Source organism: Symphalangus syndactylus, chromosome 14 (genome assembly GCF_028878055.3).
Source record: "Symphalangus syndactylus isolate Jambi chromosome 14, NHGRI_mSymSyn1-v2.1_pri, whole genome shotgun sequence".
NCBI classification, from domain to species: Eukaryota; Metazoa; Chordata; class Mammalia; order Primates; family Hylobatidae; genus Symphalangus; species Symphalangus syndactylus.
The window spans coordinates 107,951,311-107,966,555 of record NC_072436.2 but is presented as its reverse complement, the minus strand read 5'-3'; the positions used below and the strand labels follow the sequence as shown (position 1 = coordinate 107,966,555).

General features: G+C 46.5%; 1 protein-coding gene across 21 annotated transcripts in view; it reads left to right on the top strand.

Moving 5' to 3' along the window:
* The window catches only part of CLEC16A (C-type lectin domain containing 16A), a 240,763-nt gene that overhangs the window by 31,018 nt on the left and 194,500 nt on the right, over positions 1–15,245 (top strand). For all 21 annotated transcript variants that reach the window (XR_010115778.1, XM_055242568.2, XM_055242566.2 and 18 more), the window contains 3 exons: positions 1,957–2,131; positions 4,045–4,098; positions 7,578–7,691. Coding sequence is in view for 20 of the 21 variants with exons in the window: in XM_055242568.2 (XP_055098543.1) it covers positions 1,957–2,131; positions 4,045–4,098; positions 7,578–7,691 (343 nt within the window). In the remaining variant the exon portion in view is untranslated. The remainder of the gene's footprint in view (positions 1–1,956; positions 2,132–4,044; positions 4,099–7,577; positions 7,692–15,245) is intronic.

Genomic DNA, 15,245 nt, shown 5'->3' with positions numbered 1-15,245 from the left:
TGAGCTGAGATCGCACCACTGCACTCCAGCCTGGGTGACAGAGCGAGACACTGTCTCAAAGAAAAGAAAAAAATAGTGGAGGAGGCGAGCCTGGGCCGGGAGCTGCTCTTTTTCATTATCAGCTTATCAATGCTATTTGATATAAACCTAGCTGTATATATTACTTTGATATTTTTTAAACCAAAGTATTAAAAAGTGAGGCACTTTAAATATACCATTAGAGAAAATGTTCCAAAGTATCTTATTAAAGGGGAGAAAAGTGCAAAACGTTGTGCATAAATGTTCTAGGTCTCAGGTGCACGGTGGGTTCATAGACATTCATCATACTGTTAGGCTTTACAACATGTATTTGCTATAAATATTTACCAAATATCTTTTTTCTTTTCTTTTTTGAGATGGAGTCTTGCTCTGTCGCCCAGGCTGGAATGCAATAGTGCAATCTTGTCTCACTGCAACCCACCTCCCAGATTCAAGTGATTCTCGTGCCTAAGCCTCCTGAATAACTGGGACTACAGGTGCATGCCACCACACCTGGCTAATTTTTTTTTTATATATATATATTTTTAGTAGAGACGGGTTTCACCATGTTGGCCAGGCTGGTCTCGAACTCCTGACCTAAAGCAGTCTGCCTGCCTTGGCCTCCCAAAGTGCTGGGATTACAGACGTGAGCCACTGCACCCAGCTAAAATATCTTGAAGTATAAGAAATAATTGCCTGGGCATAGTGGCTCATGCCTATAATCCTACCACTTTGGGAGGCCGAGGCAGAAGGATCACTTGAGTGCAGGAGTTTGAGACCAGCATGGGCAACGTAGTGAGACCTCTCCACCCTCTACAAAAAATTTTTAAAAATAGTTGGGCATGGTGGCAGGTGCCTGTAATCTGAGATACTCTGGAGGCTGAGGTGGGAGGATGCCTTGAATCTGGGAGGTTGAGGCTGTAGTGAGCTGTGCTCATGCCACAGCACTCCAGCCTAGGTAACAAAACAAGACCCTATCTCAAAAAATAATAACAAATAAATAAAAAGAATGATTATCCAGAATTATGTAAAAGAAGCAGAATTGATCTTGTTTTTACTTTTTCTTTTTTTCAAGTATATACAGTTAGACGGATAGAAATGTGACATCTGTATTTTAGATGTGACTACTACTAGGAGAGGTAAAAATGTAGAAAAAACAGACATGAGGGTTATAAGTCCCAAAATGTTAATAGTGGATATCTGTTAGTGGTGGGTTTGAGACTTTGAGTTCTATTTGCTTTTATATTTTAATTTGCTGTTGTCAAAAACGATCATCTATCAGTTGGGTAATAATAACATTACAAACAAAATGCCTAGCTAGCATTTGCTGCATACTGCTTTGGGGGTGGTGAAAGTGTCCCCACCAGCTGTTTCTGGAGTGTGAGACCGACTCCACCCAAGAGACATTACCCCCTGGCCCCCCACCCCCAGCATGCTGTTGCTAACTGCAGGGAGACAGAGACCTCCAGGGCAGGGGCCTGGGGGAGGGGTGTTGTGTCTTTGCTCTATGTCTGCATGTCGTCAGGGCCACTGGGGTGGCCACGGCTGTGGAGGCCTGCTTTTCTCTTTAGAACTCCTCTGGAGCATTTTAATTACAGTGGATTTATTGCTCCATTAGTGCTGCTTATCTGGGGAGCCAGGGGATCTTGCCACAGTGGCTAGTAGCTGTGCTTATGCAGTGGCTTGCTGGAAGAGTTTAGCAGCATTTTGCTTTGTTTACCTCATTCTGGGAGACCCCAGCAGTCCCCTGAAATTGATTGCAGTAAACCTGCCCATTTTCCCTTGTGTATCTCCCCAGTAGGGGCCAGGATAAGTGTCTCTTGAGACTAACTCAAATATATGGATGAACCCCCAGTGACCTAAGTCTCAGGCCATTGATGTTAGGCTGAAAGGCTCCTAGTGTTAGCTCCAGGCTGAGGTGGTCATTTCTCCTGGCAGGCACCGGAATCGGGGAAAACTGAGTGATCTGGTGGCAGAGCACCTAGACCACCTGCACTATCTCAATGACATCCTGATCATCAACTGTGAATTCCTCAACGATGTGCTCACGGACCACCTGCTCAACAGGCTCTTCCTGCCCCTCTACGTGTACTCACTGGAGAACCAGGACAAGGTGAGTCCGGCCCCATGGCTCCTGCTGGCTGAAGGCCATCAGAAGTGGGGAAGAACAGTCCCCAGTCCCCTGGAATGGGGCTGAGTGTTGCAAATCAGGACTGAGGTTTTTTTGTTTTTCTTTTTTTAAGATGGAGTTTTGCTCTTTTACCCAGGCTGGAGTGCAGTGGTGCGATCTTGGCTCACTGCAACCTCCGCCTCCTGAATTCAAGTAATTCTCCTGCCTCAGCCTCCCGAGTAGCTGGGATTATAGGTGCGTACCACCACGCCTGACTAATTTTTGTACTTTTTGGAAGAGACGGCACTTCACCATGTTGGTCAGGCTGGTCTCAAACTCCTGACCTCAGGTGATAAACCTGCCTGTGCCTTCCAAAGTGTTGGGATTACGGCCAGAACTGAGGTTTTGAGCCCAAGGGAGATTCCTTTCAAAGCACGCTGGCTTTCCTTTCCTTTCCTCTTATTTCCTGAGACAGACAGAGTGTGTGTGTGAGAAGGCTGTAAAAGTGAATGAGAAAAGATTACCGACATCAGGAGGAAACAGGAAACATCTACAAATGTAGGGTTTTGGTTTCTTTGTATCCTTCCCTGAAGTGTTCTCCTCCCCAGTAACTTTTCCTGGTAGTTGCCAGAACCCACTGATTTGGAGAAGATGCAGACAGCGACAGAACTTGCGCAGCATGGAGGGAAGGGATGGAGCACACTCAGGGAACAGTCCCAGGGTGGTGACTGTCCACTGTTGGCAGGCCCCAGAGGCCTGTGGGGATGACGGCTGGTAACATGCAGGGCCTCAGGACCAGGAATCTGCATGTCTCACCTATCCTTCAGGAGATTCTGATTCTGTGCTGCTGGTTCTCAGGGCCCCCCTGTGAGGAATGCTGCTTCTGGAGGGGAGGCCTCTGTGCAGTTCCTCCGGAGGTAAAGGGGCCTCAGCAGGAGGCAGGACGGAACCAGCTGATCACCATGCAGAGGTGCCCCAAGGGGATGGAGTTATGAGGATTCTCACTACAGATGAGTAAATAAAAGAAAATGTATTTTTAGTAGAAACGAGGTTTCACCATGTTGGCCAGGCTGGTCTCAAACTCCTGATCTCAGGTGATACGCCTGCCTCGGCCTCCCAAAGTGCTGGGATTACAGGCATGAGCCACCGCACCCGGCCAGAACTGAGGCTTTGAGCCCGAGGGAGATTCCTTTCAAAGCACATTGGTTTTCTTTTCCTTTCCCCTTATTTCCTAAGAGAGACAGAGACAGAGTGTGTGTGTGAGAAGACTATAAAAGTGAATAAGCTCCTTAGCTTTACAGAGGCAGCTCTGAGAGGCAGAGACAAAGTATGAGAATTGGAGTTTTCAGACCTGGATTCGAATTCTGCCTCTTCCCTTTCCTAACTCTGTGACCTAAAGCAGTTAACCTGAGCCCGTTTCTTCGGCTGCAAAATGAGGGCCTAACGATTCTTCTCTAACAGTGTGGTTGTGAAATGGAGCATCTTGAAATTCAGTATAAACGAGGGGCTTTTCCAAGGCCAGAGTGCCCTAAACCTCCTTCCCCATGCTTTGAAAATAACTTCCCAAGAAGAGGCCTCCTGGAAGCCTCTCCTGCCGGGGCGTCCAGTGCCCCAGCTGCTGCAAATGAACGTGCTTGGTAACTTAAGGAGCAAGTTCCCGTGGGTCAGCCTCTCATCCGTGAGTAACGGTGAAAGGTTTCTCAGATGGAAAAATAGTGGCCTTGCAAACAGTATTGAGTCGGCTTTTGCGTGGTGGACTTTTGAGTAGCACCAGGAAAGGACAGCCCTAGGGCTGTGGAGGAAGTCAGTGGGACAGCACGCCTTTGTTCACACAGAAGGCTTTTGGCTTTGTGTATTTTGTGCTGCTCACTTGTGTGACCTGATCTCTCTCTCTCTTTCCTGCCACCCCCCACTAGGGAGGAGAACGGCCGAAAATTAGCCTGCCGGTGTCTCTTTATCTTCTGTCACAGGTATGCTTGATCATTCACCAGTGTCCCCACTACATTTGGGGTCCCTTGGCGTGCCACTGCCTTGAAGAAAATCCCCAGGCCTTATCACCCCATCTTCTCTGTGTCCCCCATGCTGAAGTAAAATAACAGCAAAAAAGGGGGCTTTCTGTTTTCCAGGTACTAAATAGAGGTAGCATGTATCTTTTTCATGGTAGGAGATGGAAATCCAAAGAGAAATGAAAAATAAACCAAACCTAACTTGTGTAGTTGATTTTTACCATGAAGACTGAGGTTTCCAAAACAACTGAGGAGTGCTTGAAATGCCATGGAAATGTGGGCTGCAGCGCTTTTACTCCTGCAGCTTTGAATGAAGCCCCACACTGCAGAACCCACAGCGTGCATACACATAGCAACCTTGGTGTAACAAACTTACTGAAATGAGTCTCTATTGTTGAAGGGCTTTATCGTGGTTCTAGTTCCCAGATTACCTTGTGGAGGGGATCTTGTAGCAACCTTAGCTCTCAGATTTGTGTCTTGAGCCAATTTGTCTCCCTCCCCTCCTTAAACAAGTGTGTTTCCTTCATGTAATTATGTAATATTTACAAGAAGGGAAAAACTCCATGGAGACCCAGTTACATAACTTTAAAAATATTTTTATTACAAGCAGTCCAGACTCTCAGGGCATCTCATTAGACTATTAAGTAGTCCAGCATTTACCCAGAACTCTGTTTCCGCTTTTGCAATGACACAGGTATTTATTTGCTTTGATGAGGAACTGTCCGTCTGACTTGATCCCCAGCTGTTTTGAATTTGGGGCGGGGCTTTGTCTTTTTGGCCCAAGAGGAGAGTTTCAGAGGCCACCTCTTCCCCGGCAGGTAGGCCAATCCAGACATGTCCTGACCATCACTCACAGCCCAGAGTCCTATTCTGGGGCTCTGTTGGCCCAGAACTCTGCACGGGGCCAACTTTGTCTGAATGCTGCTCTGTACGACGGCGCTGAGCACAAACCCCAGCCTCTCCTGGCAGCTTTTTTCTGCTGCCTCTTTCCAAGTCTGCCGGCATCTCCTGCTTGGGATTCTGGGAGTCCAACAGGACCCAAGCAAGCCAGTTCTCAGCCCCAGGAATCATATGGAAAGCATCCTCAGGACCCTTCAGCTGTTGGAGCATTGCCCGGGCAGGGTCTCCTCCAGAGAGCATGGCCGCCAACCGCCCACAGCGGGAACGTCAGTGGAGAGAGTTAGGCCTTTTCTCTGAGACTCCTCCCTTGCCGGTTTGCTTTGTAAAGGACCAGTAGCCCATGCACCCAATTGTTTCAGTATCTCACAGAAAACATAGCTTGTAATTCATTGTTCCTCAAACTTGAGTAATAGATCCCTTTTAAGATAACCTAAAGCCCTGTTTCCCCCTGCATTTTCATTTAGCTTAATGAAAATGTGACCTAAATGTGTGAAAAACCTAAAATCAGGTGTAAATCCTGTGTCCTGAAAGCCCCTACCTCAATATAAAATCATTGTATACTTGCAAATTATTTTACAAGCATAGCTAGAAAACCATGAAAATTTTCATGGATGAAGTTAATTTGGTGTGACAGGTGATCCTGTCCTCCTAAAACCAAACTGCTAACAGAGTGTGGTGTGGGCAGCTGGGCCCAGCTTTTTGAGTCTGGCCTGCACGTGCTTTCACGTACCCTACTCACCCTCCCTCTTTTTTGGGTTCAGAGCCAGGAAAACGAGCACTGTGCGTGTCCACAGGCAGGAATTGGTTGCTTTGTTCAGGAGGGCCTTTGTAGGTGCTCACTGAATGCTTGTGGACTGAAAAGAAGGAATAAATGATCAGTTAAGGCCGCATTCATACAAGGTACGTAACAGATATTTGAGAATGAATGACCACAGTGATTGGTGTTTTGTAGTGTTGGTAGAGTGATGTGTGGCACTAATTTGGCCGTAAGGAAGGTGAGAAAAATCATCATTGCTAACATTTAAGGGCCTGCCAAGCCTTGGACATGGGTTAACTCATTGAATCATACTATGTGGTCTCTGTGATAGAAAAGGTTCCCAGTATTTTTTTAAAAGATGCAGTTTTTTATAGGGAGGTGCCACATGGCCATTCTGCCTGTACCTTTTGTCTAATTTGAATTCTATGTATTTGTTGGAATAATATATTCCCCTTGTTCAAACAGTACAAAACATGGCATGTGAAAAGTCTCTCTCTCACTCGGTACCCTGGGCACCTAACCTCACTCCCCAGAGGCAGCCTGTGTTGATTTTTGCCTTCGCTTTTTAAAAAATAATTTTTTTAAACAATGTTTTTTAAAGTTAAAAAGTTCAAAGAGGTAAAAACCGGGTTTCTGTTCTAGTTTTGTTCAGGCTCCTGACTTCTATCCCCAGAGACAATTAGGATTACAGGGTTCTCGTATGTCCTAAGAGAGACATCTGTCAGGGGTTCTCAACTAGGGGCGATTTTACCTCAGGGGATACCTGGCAATGTCTGGGGATACCTATTCAGTTGTCATGACTGAGGCTGGGGTGCTACTGACATCTAGTGGGTAGAGGTCAGGGATGCTGCTAACCAGCCTGCAGTCTGGGACAGCCTCCCTCAGTACTCAGTTACAGCCCAAAGTGTCAGCAGTGCCAAGATTGAGAAACCTTGGCCTATGCATATGTAAATAAGCAAATACAAACATGCACACGCTTTTATATACAAATGGTAGATAAGCCACACCCTGTGCTACACCCTCTTGCCTTGACATTTTAAAACAAAATAGCAGGCTTGTCTAGGCCAGCTTTGCAAGACAGTTTTGAATACCCTGATTCTTAAAGCTGATTCTCTGAACATTGGGCAACAGGTGTGGGAGCAGGGCCAGCTTAGCCCAGAGCCAGCCTTCTGATTTTGCATCCTGGCCCAGCTGGGTTTGCCTCTGTCTCGTGTGATTTTCAGCCTCGTAGTTCACATACCTACTGACGATGCTGTGGAATCCCTGTGTGCTAAAACCCACTACAGGGTCAGAGCTCCTTCCTGTGATGGAATCTCTGTGTAGGCAACCCTCTGCCAAGTCCTTGATTGGAACAAAACTCTCCGGCCCCTTCTTCTTGTATCACTAAAGTATTGGGACAGTGCCTTCTAGTCTTCTCATAATCAAATTTGACACTAAAATGCCCGTGGAAAGGAAGGAGTGTGTTGGTTTGGCTGTTCTTTCCCACATTGCTCCACTTCAGCCGGATTTGGCTTCACCCAGCCATGAGGGACAGTCTCGCATTAATGCACTTCCTTCCAAGGAAGAGCAGCCAGCCAAATAGGCAACAGTCTGAAGGAGAGACTAACCTTAGAAGAGTGGAACCGAGTCCTGCTTCCTGTGGTTCATTCTTTGAATTTTGCATCGTAGGAATTGCTGCTTAACACAGGACTTAGGTAGCCCAGCCTGGTCGCTTCTGATCCAGGAAGCAAGAGGTTGAAAATACCGCACACTTTCATGCAAATCCCATTTCTTTTTTTTCCGCCAGGTCTTCTTAATTATACATCATGCACCGCTGGTGAACTCGTTAGCTGAAGTCATTCTGAATGGTGATCTGTCTGAGATGTACGCTAAGACTGAACAGGATGTTCAGAGAAGTTCTGTAAGTCATTAGCTTTGGGACTGTTTGACCTTAATAGGAAACCATTGCTCATTTTGCTAATCTGTGTATTTCTATAAAATCAGAAACTAACATTCTGAGTATATAGCAGTGATGATGCATAAGTGGGTCCGGGATTCAGTGAACCTAATCAGAGTCTTGACTGCATACCTAAGAGAAGCTGGGATCAGGTACCACCTGGATTTGATTGATTGTGTGTTCTTAAACGTGGAATTGTACCACTCCGGGCCTTAAGTTGCATCTCTGTGAGACACTGTTATCGGGACACAGTGAGAAAATGCCTTATCAGAGGAACTAATCTCTACAGAAGTTGGGCGATGAATATCCATGAATGACTCAGGCCCCAGGTGAGGGCAGTAGAGAATGGCGAGGGGTGTGGCAAATTGGAGAGTGTATGCCACCTTGGCGACCAGCTCCTGTTCCACCCTAGGCTGCTGCCGTTCTGCAGGAATATGGATGTAGGATTACTAGGTTTTTTCATGTTTCTAGAGAAGCGGGACATCCGCACTGTTATGTATAATCTCTAGTTTTAAATGATCATCAAGCTTTGGACTAAGTAGCATGTTTGTGGTCTGCAGGAAGGAGCCTTGGAGTTCCATTTGGTACGCTACTGAGGGAAAACACCTGATGGCCAGTGTTGTGACTTCTCTTGAAGCTTTCCCATCTTGTCCTCTGTATATCTCTGCTGTCATCCCTCAGATCCTGCTCACATGTCCTGAGCTCCGGCTGCCTTAATCCTGGTCTGACTTGCTTTTCCCCCAGCATGTCCAGCATTTGTGCCTTTGAACCTGTGCCTTTACCGTACCTACAGCCTGGTTCCTGATGCACCTGGTTCCCTCTTTTCAAAGGTCTTACCCACTCTAAGCTCCTTATGGCAGGGATCTCTCCTGTCACTGAATCAGCTGCAGCCTGGGCTGCACAAATGCTCATCTCACTTATGCGGAGCCCAGGCTGCAGCTGATTCATTGACAGGTGAGATCCCTGCCATAAGGAGCTTAGAGTGGGTAAGTGAGATGAGCATAGTGCGTTTTATACAAGGGCTGTTTCATACAGGTTTCCTCTCGGCAGCCAGGTGCTCAGGCAATGGCCAGGCTGGTAAAAGGGCCAGCTCGCCCTGGGGTAGTAGATTTGCTGCCCCACCTACATGAATGGGTGGAATATGACCCTGTGGATGAAAGGCCACCACTGCATGGAGTACGATTACAAGAGGCCCCTGCCCTTTTGCTGGTTTTGGTGTATGATGGTCTGGCCAGGTCATTTTGTTATTCAGGGGAGCATTAGCGCCTCTGAAAAGCTTCCCAGAAACTCTGTTCTTGTTAATGGTGGTGGCATTAGTTCAGCTGAATTGAATGGGGCCTTTTCATGGCCCCTGTCTGGCCTATCCCTTTCTTGCTTCATTCAGCAGTGTTGATGAAGCTCTTTCTTTGGGCCAAGTATCATGCTAGTTCTGGGGATACACAATGTCATAAATAGTCTGTGCCATATTCGAGCTTTACAGTACAGTAGAGAGGTGGACATGAATCAAATATGCAAATAACTCACTGTCTTAACTCTTATAAGTGCTCTAAAGGGAAGAAGTGTTTGGTGAGAGGATTTGGCCTAGAGGTGACAGGGGTGATGTGTTAAAGATTTTCCTAGTGGTCCATCTCATGACAACGCACGGTCTGGCAAATGTACAACTGACTCAGTTTATGGGGCCCTAGATATTTCTCTGCAACTTTCTTAAACTAGCGTTTGCTAAATGAATGTTAAGTCACGGAAGGCTGAGTCAGCAGAACCAGCAGGGCCTCCAGTTAGAGGTGCCGAGTGCCCCGCCAGCCACCTGGCCTCGGGCAGGTTGTTTCACTCCATTTAGAAAACAGGCAGCGCAAGCCCTGCTCTAGACAGCTGATGGAGATGGGGGCAAAATATAAAGTGCCCGCTGGGCACGGTGGCTTACCCCTGTAATCCCAGCACTTTGGGAGGCCGAGGCGGGCAGATCACAAGGTCAGGAGATGGAGACCATCCTGGCTAACACGGTGAAACCCTGTCTCTACTAAAAATACAAAAAAATTGGCCGGGCATGGTGGTAGGTGCCTGTAGTCCCAGCTACTCGGGAGGCTGAGGCAGGAGAATGGCGTGAACCGAGGAGACGGAGCTTGCAGTGAGCCGAGATTGAGCCACTGCACTCCAGCCTGGGCGACAGAGCAAGACTCGGAGTCAAAAAAAAAAAAAAAAATATATATATATATATATATATGTATATATAAAGTGCCCATCAAGTGCCTGCCGGGTTGCAAACTGGCCACCAGATTCATTTGGTTTGGTCTGTGCAGTGTTTAAAATAAAATTTTATGAATTGCCAACATTAAAATTTAGGAAGAAAAGTCCAGATTTTTGGAATCTTCTCCAACAGTCAGAAGATCTGGTCCCCATCAATGCACGTTTCTACAGGAAGCTTCGCAGAGCCTGCCCCCATCAAATGAGGCGTGTTTACTGTGAAGTCTGCCCACTGCTAACTGGGACTACATTGATGTTCATATGTTAATAGCAACTGGAGATGTATTGGGTCCCTCGGGACTTTTTTTTTTTTTGGTTGCATGATTTCCAGGCCTGAAGATAGCTGCCGTGGCTTCATCTCAGATTGTCTTTACTGTAAGATACCCTCTGCAGTGCTGAAGCTAGACTTGGCGTTCTAAGAGATGAAACCAGAGGTTGCTGGGCTGTGGGGTTTGCAGCATTGTTTATTTATTTTTATTTATTTATTTATTTATTTTATTTTGAGAGGGAGTCTCTGTTGCCCAGGCTGGAGTGCAGTGGCGTGATCTCGGCTCACTGCAGCCTCTGCCTCCGGGTTCAAGCGTCAGCCTCCCAAGTAGCTGGGATTACAGGCATGTGCCACCATGCCCAGCTAATTTTTGTATTTTTAGTAGAGATGGGGTTTCACCATGTTGCCCAGGCTGCTCTTGAACTCCTGACCTCAAGTGATCTGCCTGCCTTGGCCTCCCAAAGTGCTGGGATTACAAGTGTGAGACACTGCACCTGGCCTGCAGCATTTTTTTCTTTTTTTTTTTTTTTTTTTTTGAGGCTGTCTCGCTCTGTCGCCCAGGCTGGACTACAGCGGCACGGTCTCAGCTCACTGCAAGCTCTGCCTCCTGGGTTCACGCCATTCTCCTGCCTCAGCCTCCCAAGTAGTTGGGACTACAGGCGCCTGCCCCCACACCCGGCTAATTTTTTGTATTTTTAGTAGAGACAGGGTTTCACTGTGTTAGCCAGGATGATCTCAATCTCCTGACCTCATGGTCCGCCCGCCTCGGCCTCCCAAAGTGCTGAGATTACAGGCATGAGCGGGCCTGCAGCATTTTTAATGTTGTGATAAGAACACAAAGTGAGATCTACCCTTTTAACACATTTTTATTTGTATAATTAACATTATTGTTGAGTATAGGCACAGCATTGTTCAGCAGATTTCTAGATCTCATTTATCTTGCATACTGAAACTTCAGAAGTCCAGTGTGCTATCCATTGCTCTGTGGAGTCACCTGCATGACTGATACTTCATACCCATTGGACAACAACTCTCCATCCCCCCAGCCCCAGCAATCACCATTCTCCTCTCTGCATGAGTTTGACAATTTTACATACCTCATATAAGTAGAATCGTGCAGCATTTGTCTTTGTCACTGGCTCATTTCACTTAACGTAATGTCCTCGAGGTTCATCCATGTTGTCGCATGTATCAGAATTTATTTCTTTAAGGCTGAATGTGTGTGTGTGTGTGTGTGTGTGTACCAAGAAATATACCACATTTTCTTTTTCTTTCTTTATCCATTTATCCATCATTATGCAGTTTTAGTTTTTTTGATTTTTTTTGGTGTGTTTTGTTTTGTTTTGTTTTTGACAGAGTCTGGCTCTGTCGCCCAGGCTGGAGTACAGTGGCGTGATCTCGGCCCACTGCAACCTCTGTCTCCCGGGTTCAGGTGATTCTTGTGCCTCAGCCTCCCGAGTAGCTGGGACTACAGGCATGCACCACCACACCCAGCTAATTTTGTTTGTATTTTTAGTAGAGATGGGATTTTACCATGTTGGCCAGGCTGGTCTTGTACTCCTGGCCTCAAGTGATCTGCCCGTCTTAGCCTCCCAATGTGCTGGGATTACAGGTATGAGCCACTTCACCTGGCTTTTATGCAGTTTTTTTTTTAATTGAAATTTTTTACTGAGATAATTACAGATTTGCATGCAGTTGTAACAAATAATACAGAGAGATCTTCCTCAGTTTCCCCCAGTGGTAACATCTTGCAAAACTCTAGTACACCCTCACAAGCAGGATATTGACAGTGATACATAGGATTTATGTTTGAGCAAAAGCAGATTGCAGGTTACTGGCAACCTCTCAGTTTAGGATACTGGCCGTAGATGAACCATTTAGTTAGGGGAGGTGTTTAGGAGATCTGTCCTCTCTCCTGATATGGCCTCTTCTTAGGAGGAAGGTCTCACCTCCCTTGTGAGAGACACACAAACTGCCTTTGGGATGTAAGAGCTGGTTGTGGTGGACACCTGAACTGAAAATGAGACCCTGTAGTATGAAGGGAATTGCCAGCCCACATGTGTCGGCTTTCTGCTTCCAGTTACTACCTTTCTCTCAGTGTGAAGTTGAAGTTGGTTGTAATCTGATAACTATCGTTCAGGTTTGGGAAGAGCACAGGCTGAATTCCTTCTGTGACTTGTTTGATAATAGTCCTGGTACGATTTACCTTCCTTCCCTATGAGCGAGAACAGACTCCTATTGTTTCCTGCCCAACTCGGATGTGGTTTGATCATACTTGTTTTAAGTTTCTTGGTCTTTTTTAACCTACTTTCTCCTTCCCGTAATTTGTAGATAAGTTACTGGTATTGCCTCATTTTTACCAGCAGACCTTTCACAAAACCAAACCAAAATTGAAGAGAGAGAAGCAGAGGGGAGATCACTGTTATTTGAAAGGACTGTAATTTAGGGTTAAATGGAAGACACATCAGCCTGGTTAGATGAATGTCTAATTGAAATTCATCTGTGCATTAAAATCATATGGTTCCTGCAAAGGGCTAATTCTTGCTATAATACGAATGCAGAGCAGATAGTATTTCTTGTGTGGGGAAAACGAGTAGGACAACACTAATTCTGAAACTGCTAACATCTGATTGTTTTTGCAGAATGAACATATAGATTAGAATTTGGGATATGCATCATTACTTGTAGGTACTTTTTTTAAAGGACTTTTTTTTCCTCTTGGGTGTCTGGAATGGTTTCCTTCATTTTTGCATTCATTCATTTATTCTTCTATTCATCCATTCCTTCAGCAGCCATCTGTTTTGTACTTGCGCTGAGAGATGAGGGATGTGGTGGTGCACTGGAACGACCTGACCCCTGCCCTCCCTGGCCTTACCTCCTCCCATGAGGACAGGGACCATGTCTCGGAGATGCCTGTGCCACCTGTGCCATCATGGGGCTTGCCAGAGATGCCCAGGAGGTGTTCGGTGCAGGAATGAATGACTCAGTGGGTGAAGTGGTAGCAGAGTCACAAGGGCTCTTGTGACATTCTTGTAATGACTCTCAGAGCAGAAATCACTTCCTAGCCTGCCCCTTGAATGCCGCCTTCTCTTTGCCTCAGTGGCTGGGTTTGCAGTGGGCTGCTTTTGGTGCTGTTCCGTGTTCCACCTCCAGAGGCAACCTCGTGGAGTGGGTGCTGTAACCAGTTTCCCTGGGCTCCTCAAATCCTGGTCCCTGATTTTACTAGGTGTTCCCGGGCCTCAGTTTCTTACTTCTCCAGTGAGAATAGCAAACGTGGGTTTATGATGAGAATTAAGTGCCGTGTAAAGTGCTTACTCCAAAGCCTTTTTATGTACACAGCAAGTGCATAAATATTAGATGTTATCATTATCTGGGACCTCCTTCCCTGGGCTTACAAGCTGTCTCTGGACTGATGAATGTGGAAACAGACACCATGAGCCCCTCAGAGAGGTGGCTTTTAAGCAGACACCAAGGCACAGAGGGAGAAGTGTTAGTAATAACAGTGATGATGAAACAACACCAATGTTAGCCATTGCCATTGAGTGATGGTAGGTGAAGCCCTCTGTGTATATACTGTGCTCTCCATTCAGCCAGACCCAGATTTAATTTCTGGAAAGTGTAAATACTGTTGTTGTTGGTGGTGGTGTTTTTGAGACAGGATCTCACTTTGTTGCCCAGGCTGGAGAGCAGTGGTGTGGTCCCAGCTCACTGCAGCCTCAGCCTCCCCAGGTCAAACAATCCTCCCACCTCAGCCTCCTGAGTAGCTGGGACTACAGGCACATGCCACCATGCCCAAATAACTTTTGCTTTTTTTTTTTTTTTTTTTTTTTTTTTGTGGAGGTGGGGTTTCGCCATGTTACCCAGGCTGGTCTCGAACTCCTGGGCTCAAGCAATTCACCCACCTTGGCCTCGCAAAGTGCTGGGATTACAGGCATGCGCCATCACACCCAGCTGGAAAGTATAAATACTTAACTGCTAATGTGGATTCATATGGTTGGCTGGTTGTTAAGTCAGGGTCTGAGGATTCTGGGGCAGAATAGGCTTGCTTATCTCCACATAAGGACATTGACAGTCTGTCTGTAGATACCAGCTTAGCAGTTAAGATGGTTTCCAGATGATTCTCTGGACACCTGTCACTTCTAGTAGCAGGACTCTGCCCAGCCGGATAGTCCACCAGGATATGGTTTGTGGAGGCAGTGGCTAGGAAAGTAGCAGCCTTGCTTCTCTAGGTTGTGTGTTTGCAGATTCAGAGCGTTAATCATTGACTTAGCTCCCCTGGTCGCTGCTGCAGAGCTTTCTTTACAACTCAAACTTGAATCCGACTTCAGCCGAGTTTCCCACGTGCTGAATGCATCAGGCAGGATAGCACCTCTTCCTGCCAGGATTAGAGTTCCTGAGTCTTTTAGTGACCCTGACTGTACTCATGATCCCCCAGCTAATCAGTGCTGGTTCCAAGGCGCACACATTCTTCTTCCTGAAAATGCTAATAGGCTTCTGGGAGAAGGTTGACTGTGAATATCAAAGGGTAAAGATAGACTTCTGTAAATTAAGGGCCTTAATTGACCCATCGCAAACATTGCCACAAGGGAATTAGAGCTTGGTGTATATTCTCTCTTTTGGCTTTGCCGTTGAGGTCTATCCCCTAATCGCTCACTGCAGTTACAGCTCTGAGGTGTCATTCTTGCCCACCGAAGTGTTGAATGTGGCCGCTCTGGTTTACGTTTAAGAGGATTTGATATAATCAAAATCCAGAGTGCAACATGAGGTCCAGTACTAAGGAGCGTAGTGTATCGTTGTCTGAGAAACAGTTGCCTCTCCCTGTTTCCTGGGGCAGAAGCTGGGCTGGACAACTGAGGAGGGTCTCAGAATGTCCCTTACTATTTGAGAAGGGAGCAGCCTTTAGCCAGGGCCGCAGGCGACTGTGACCAAAGGCCCGGGGTTTTGGCCTTGGGCCAGCTAGCCAGAGAAGGGGCAGGTGCCTTCATTGCTACATCCTGGAGAAGCCAACT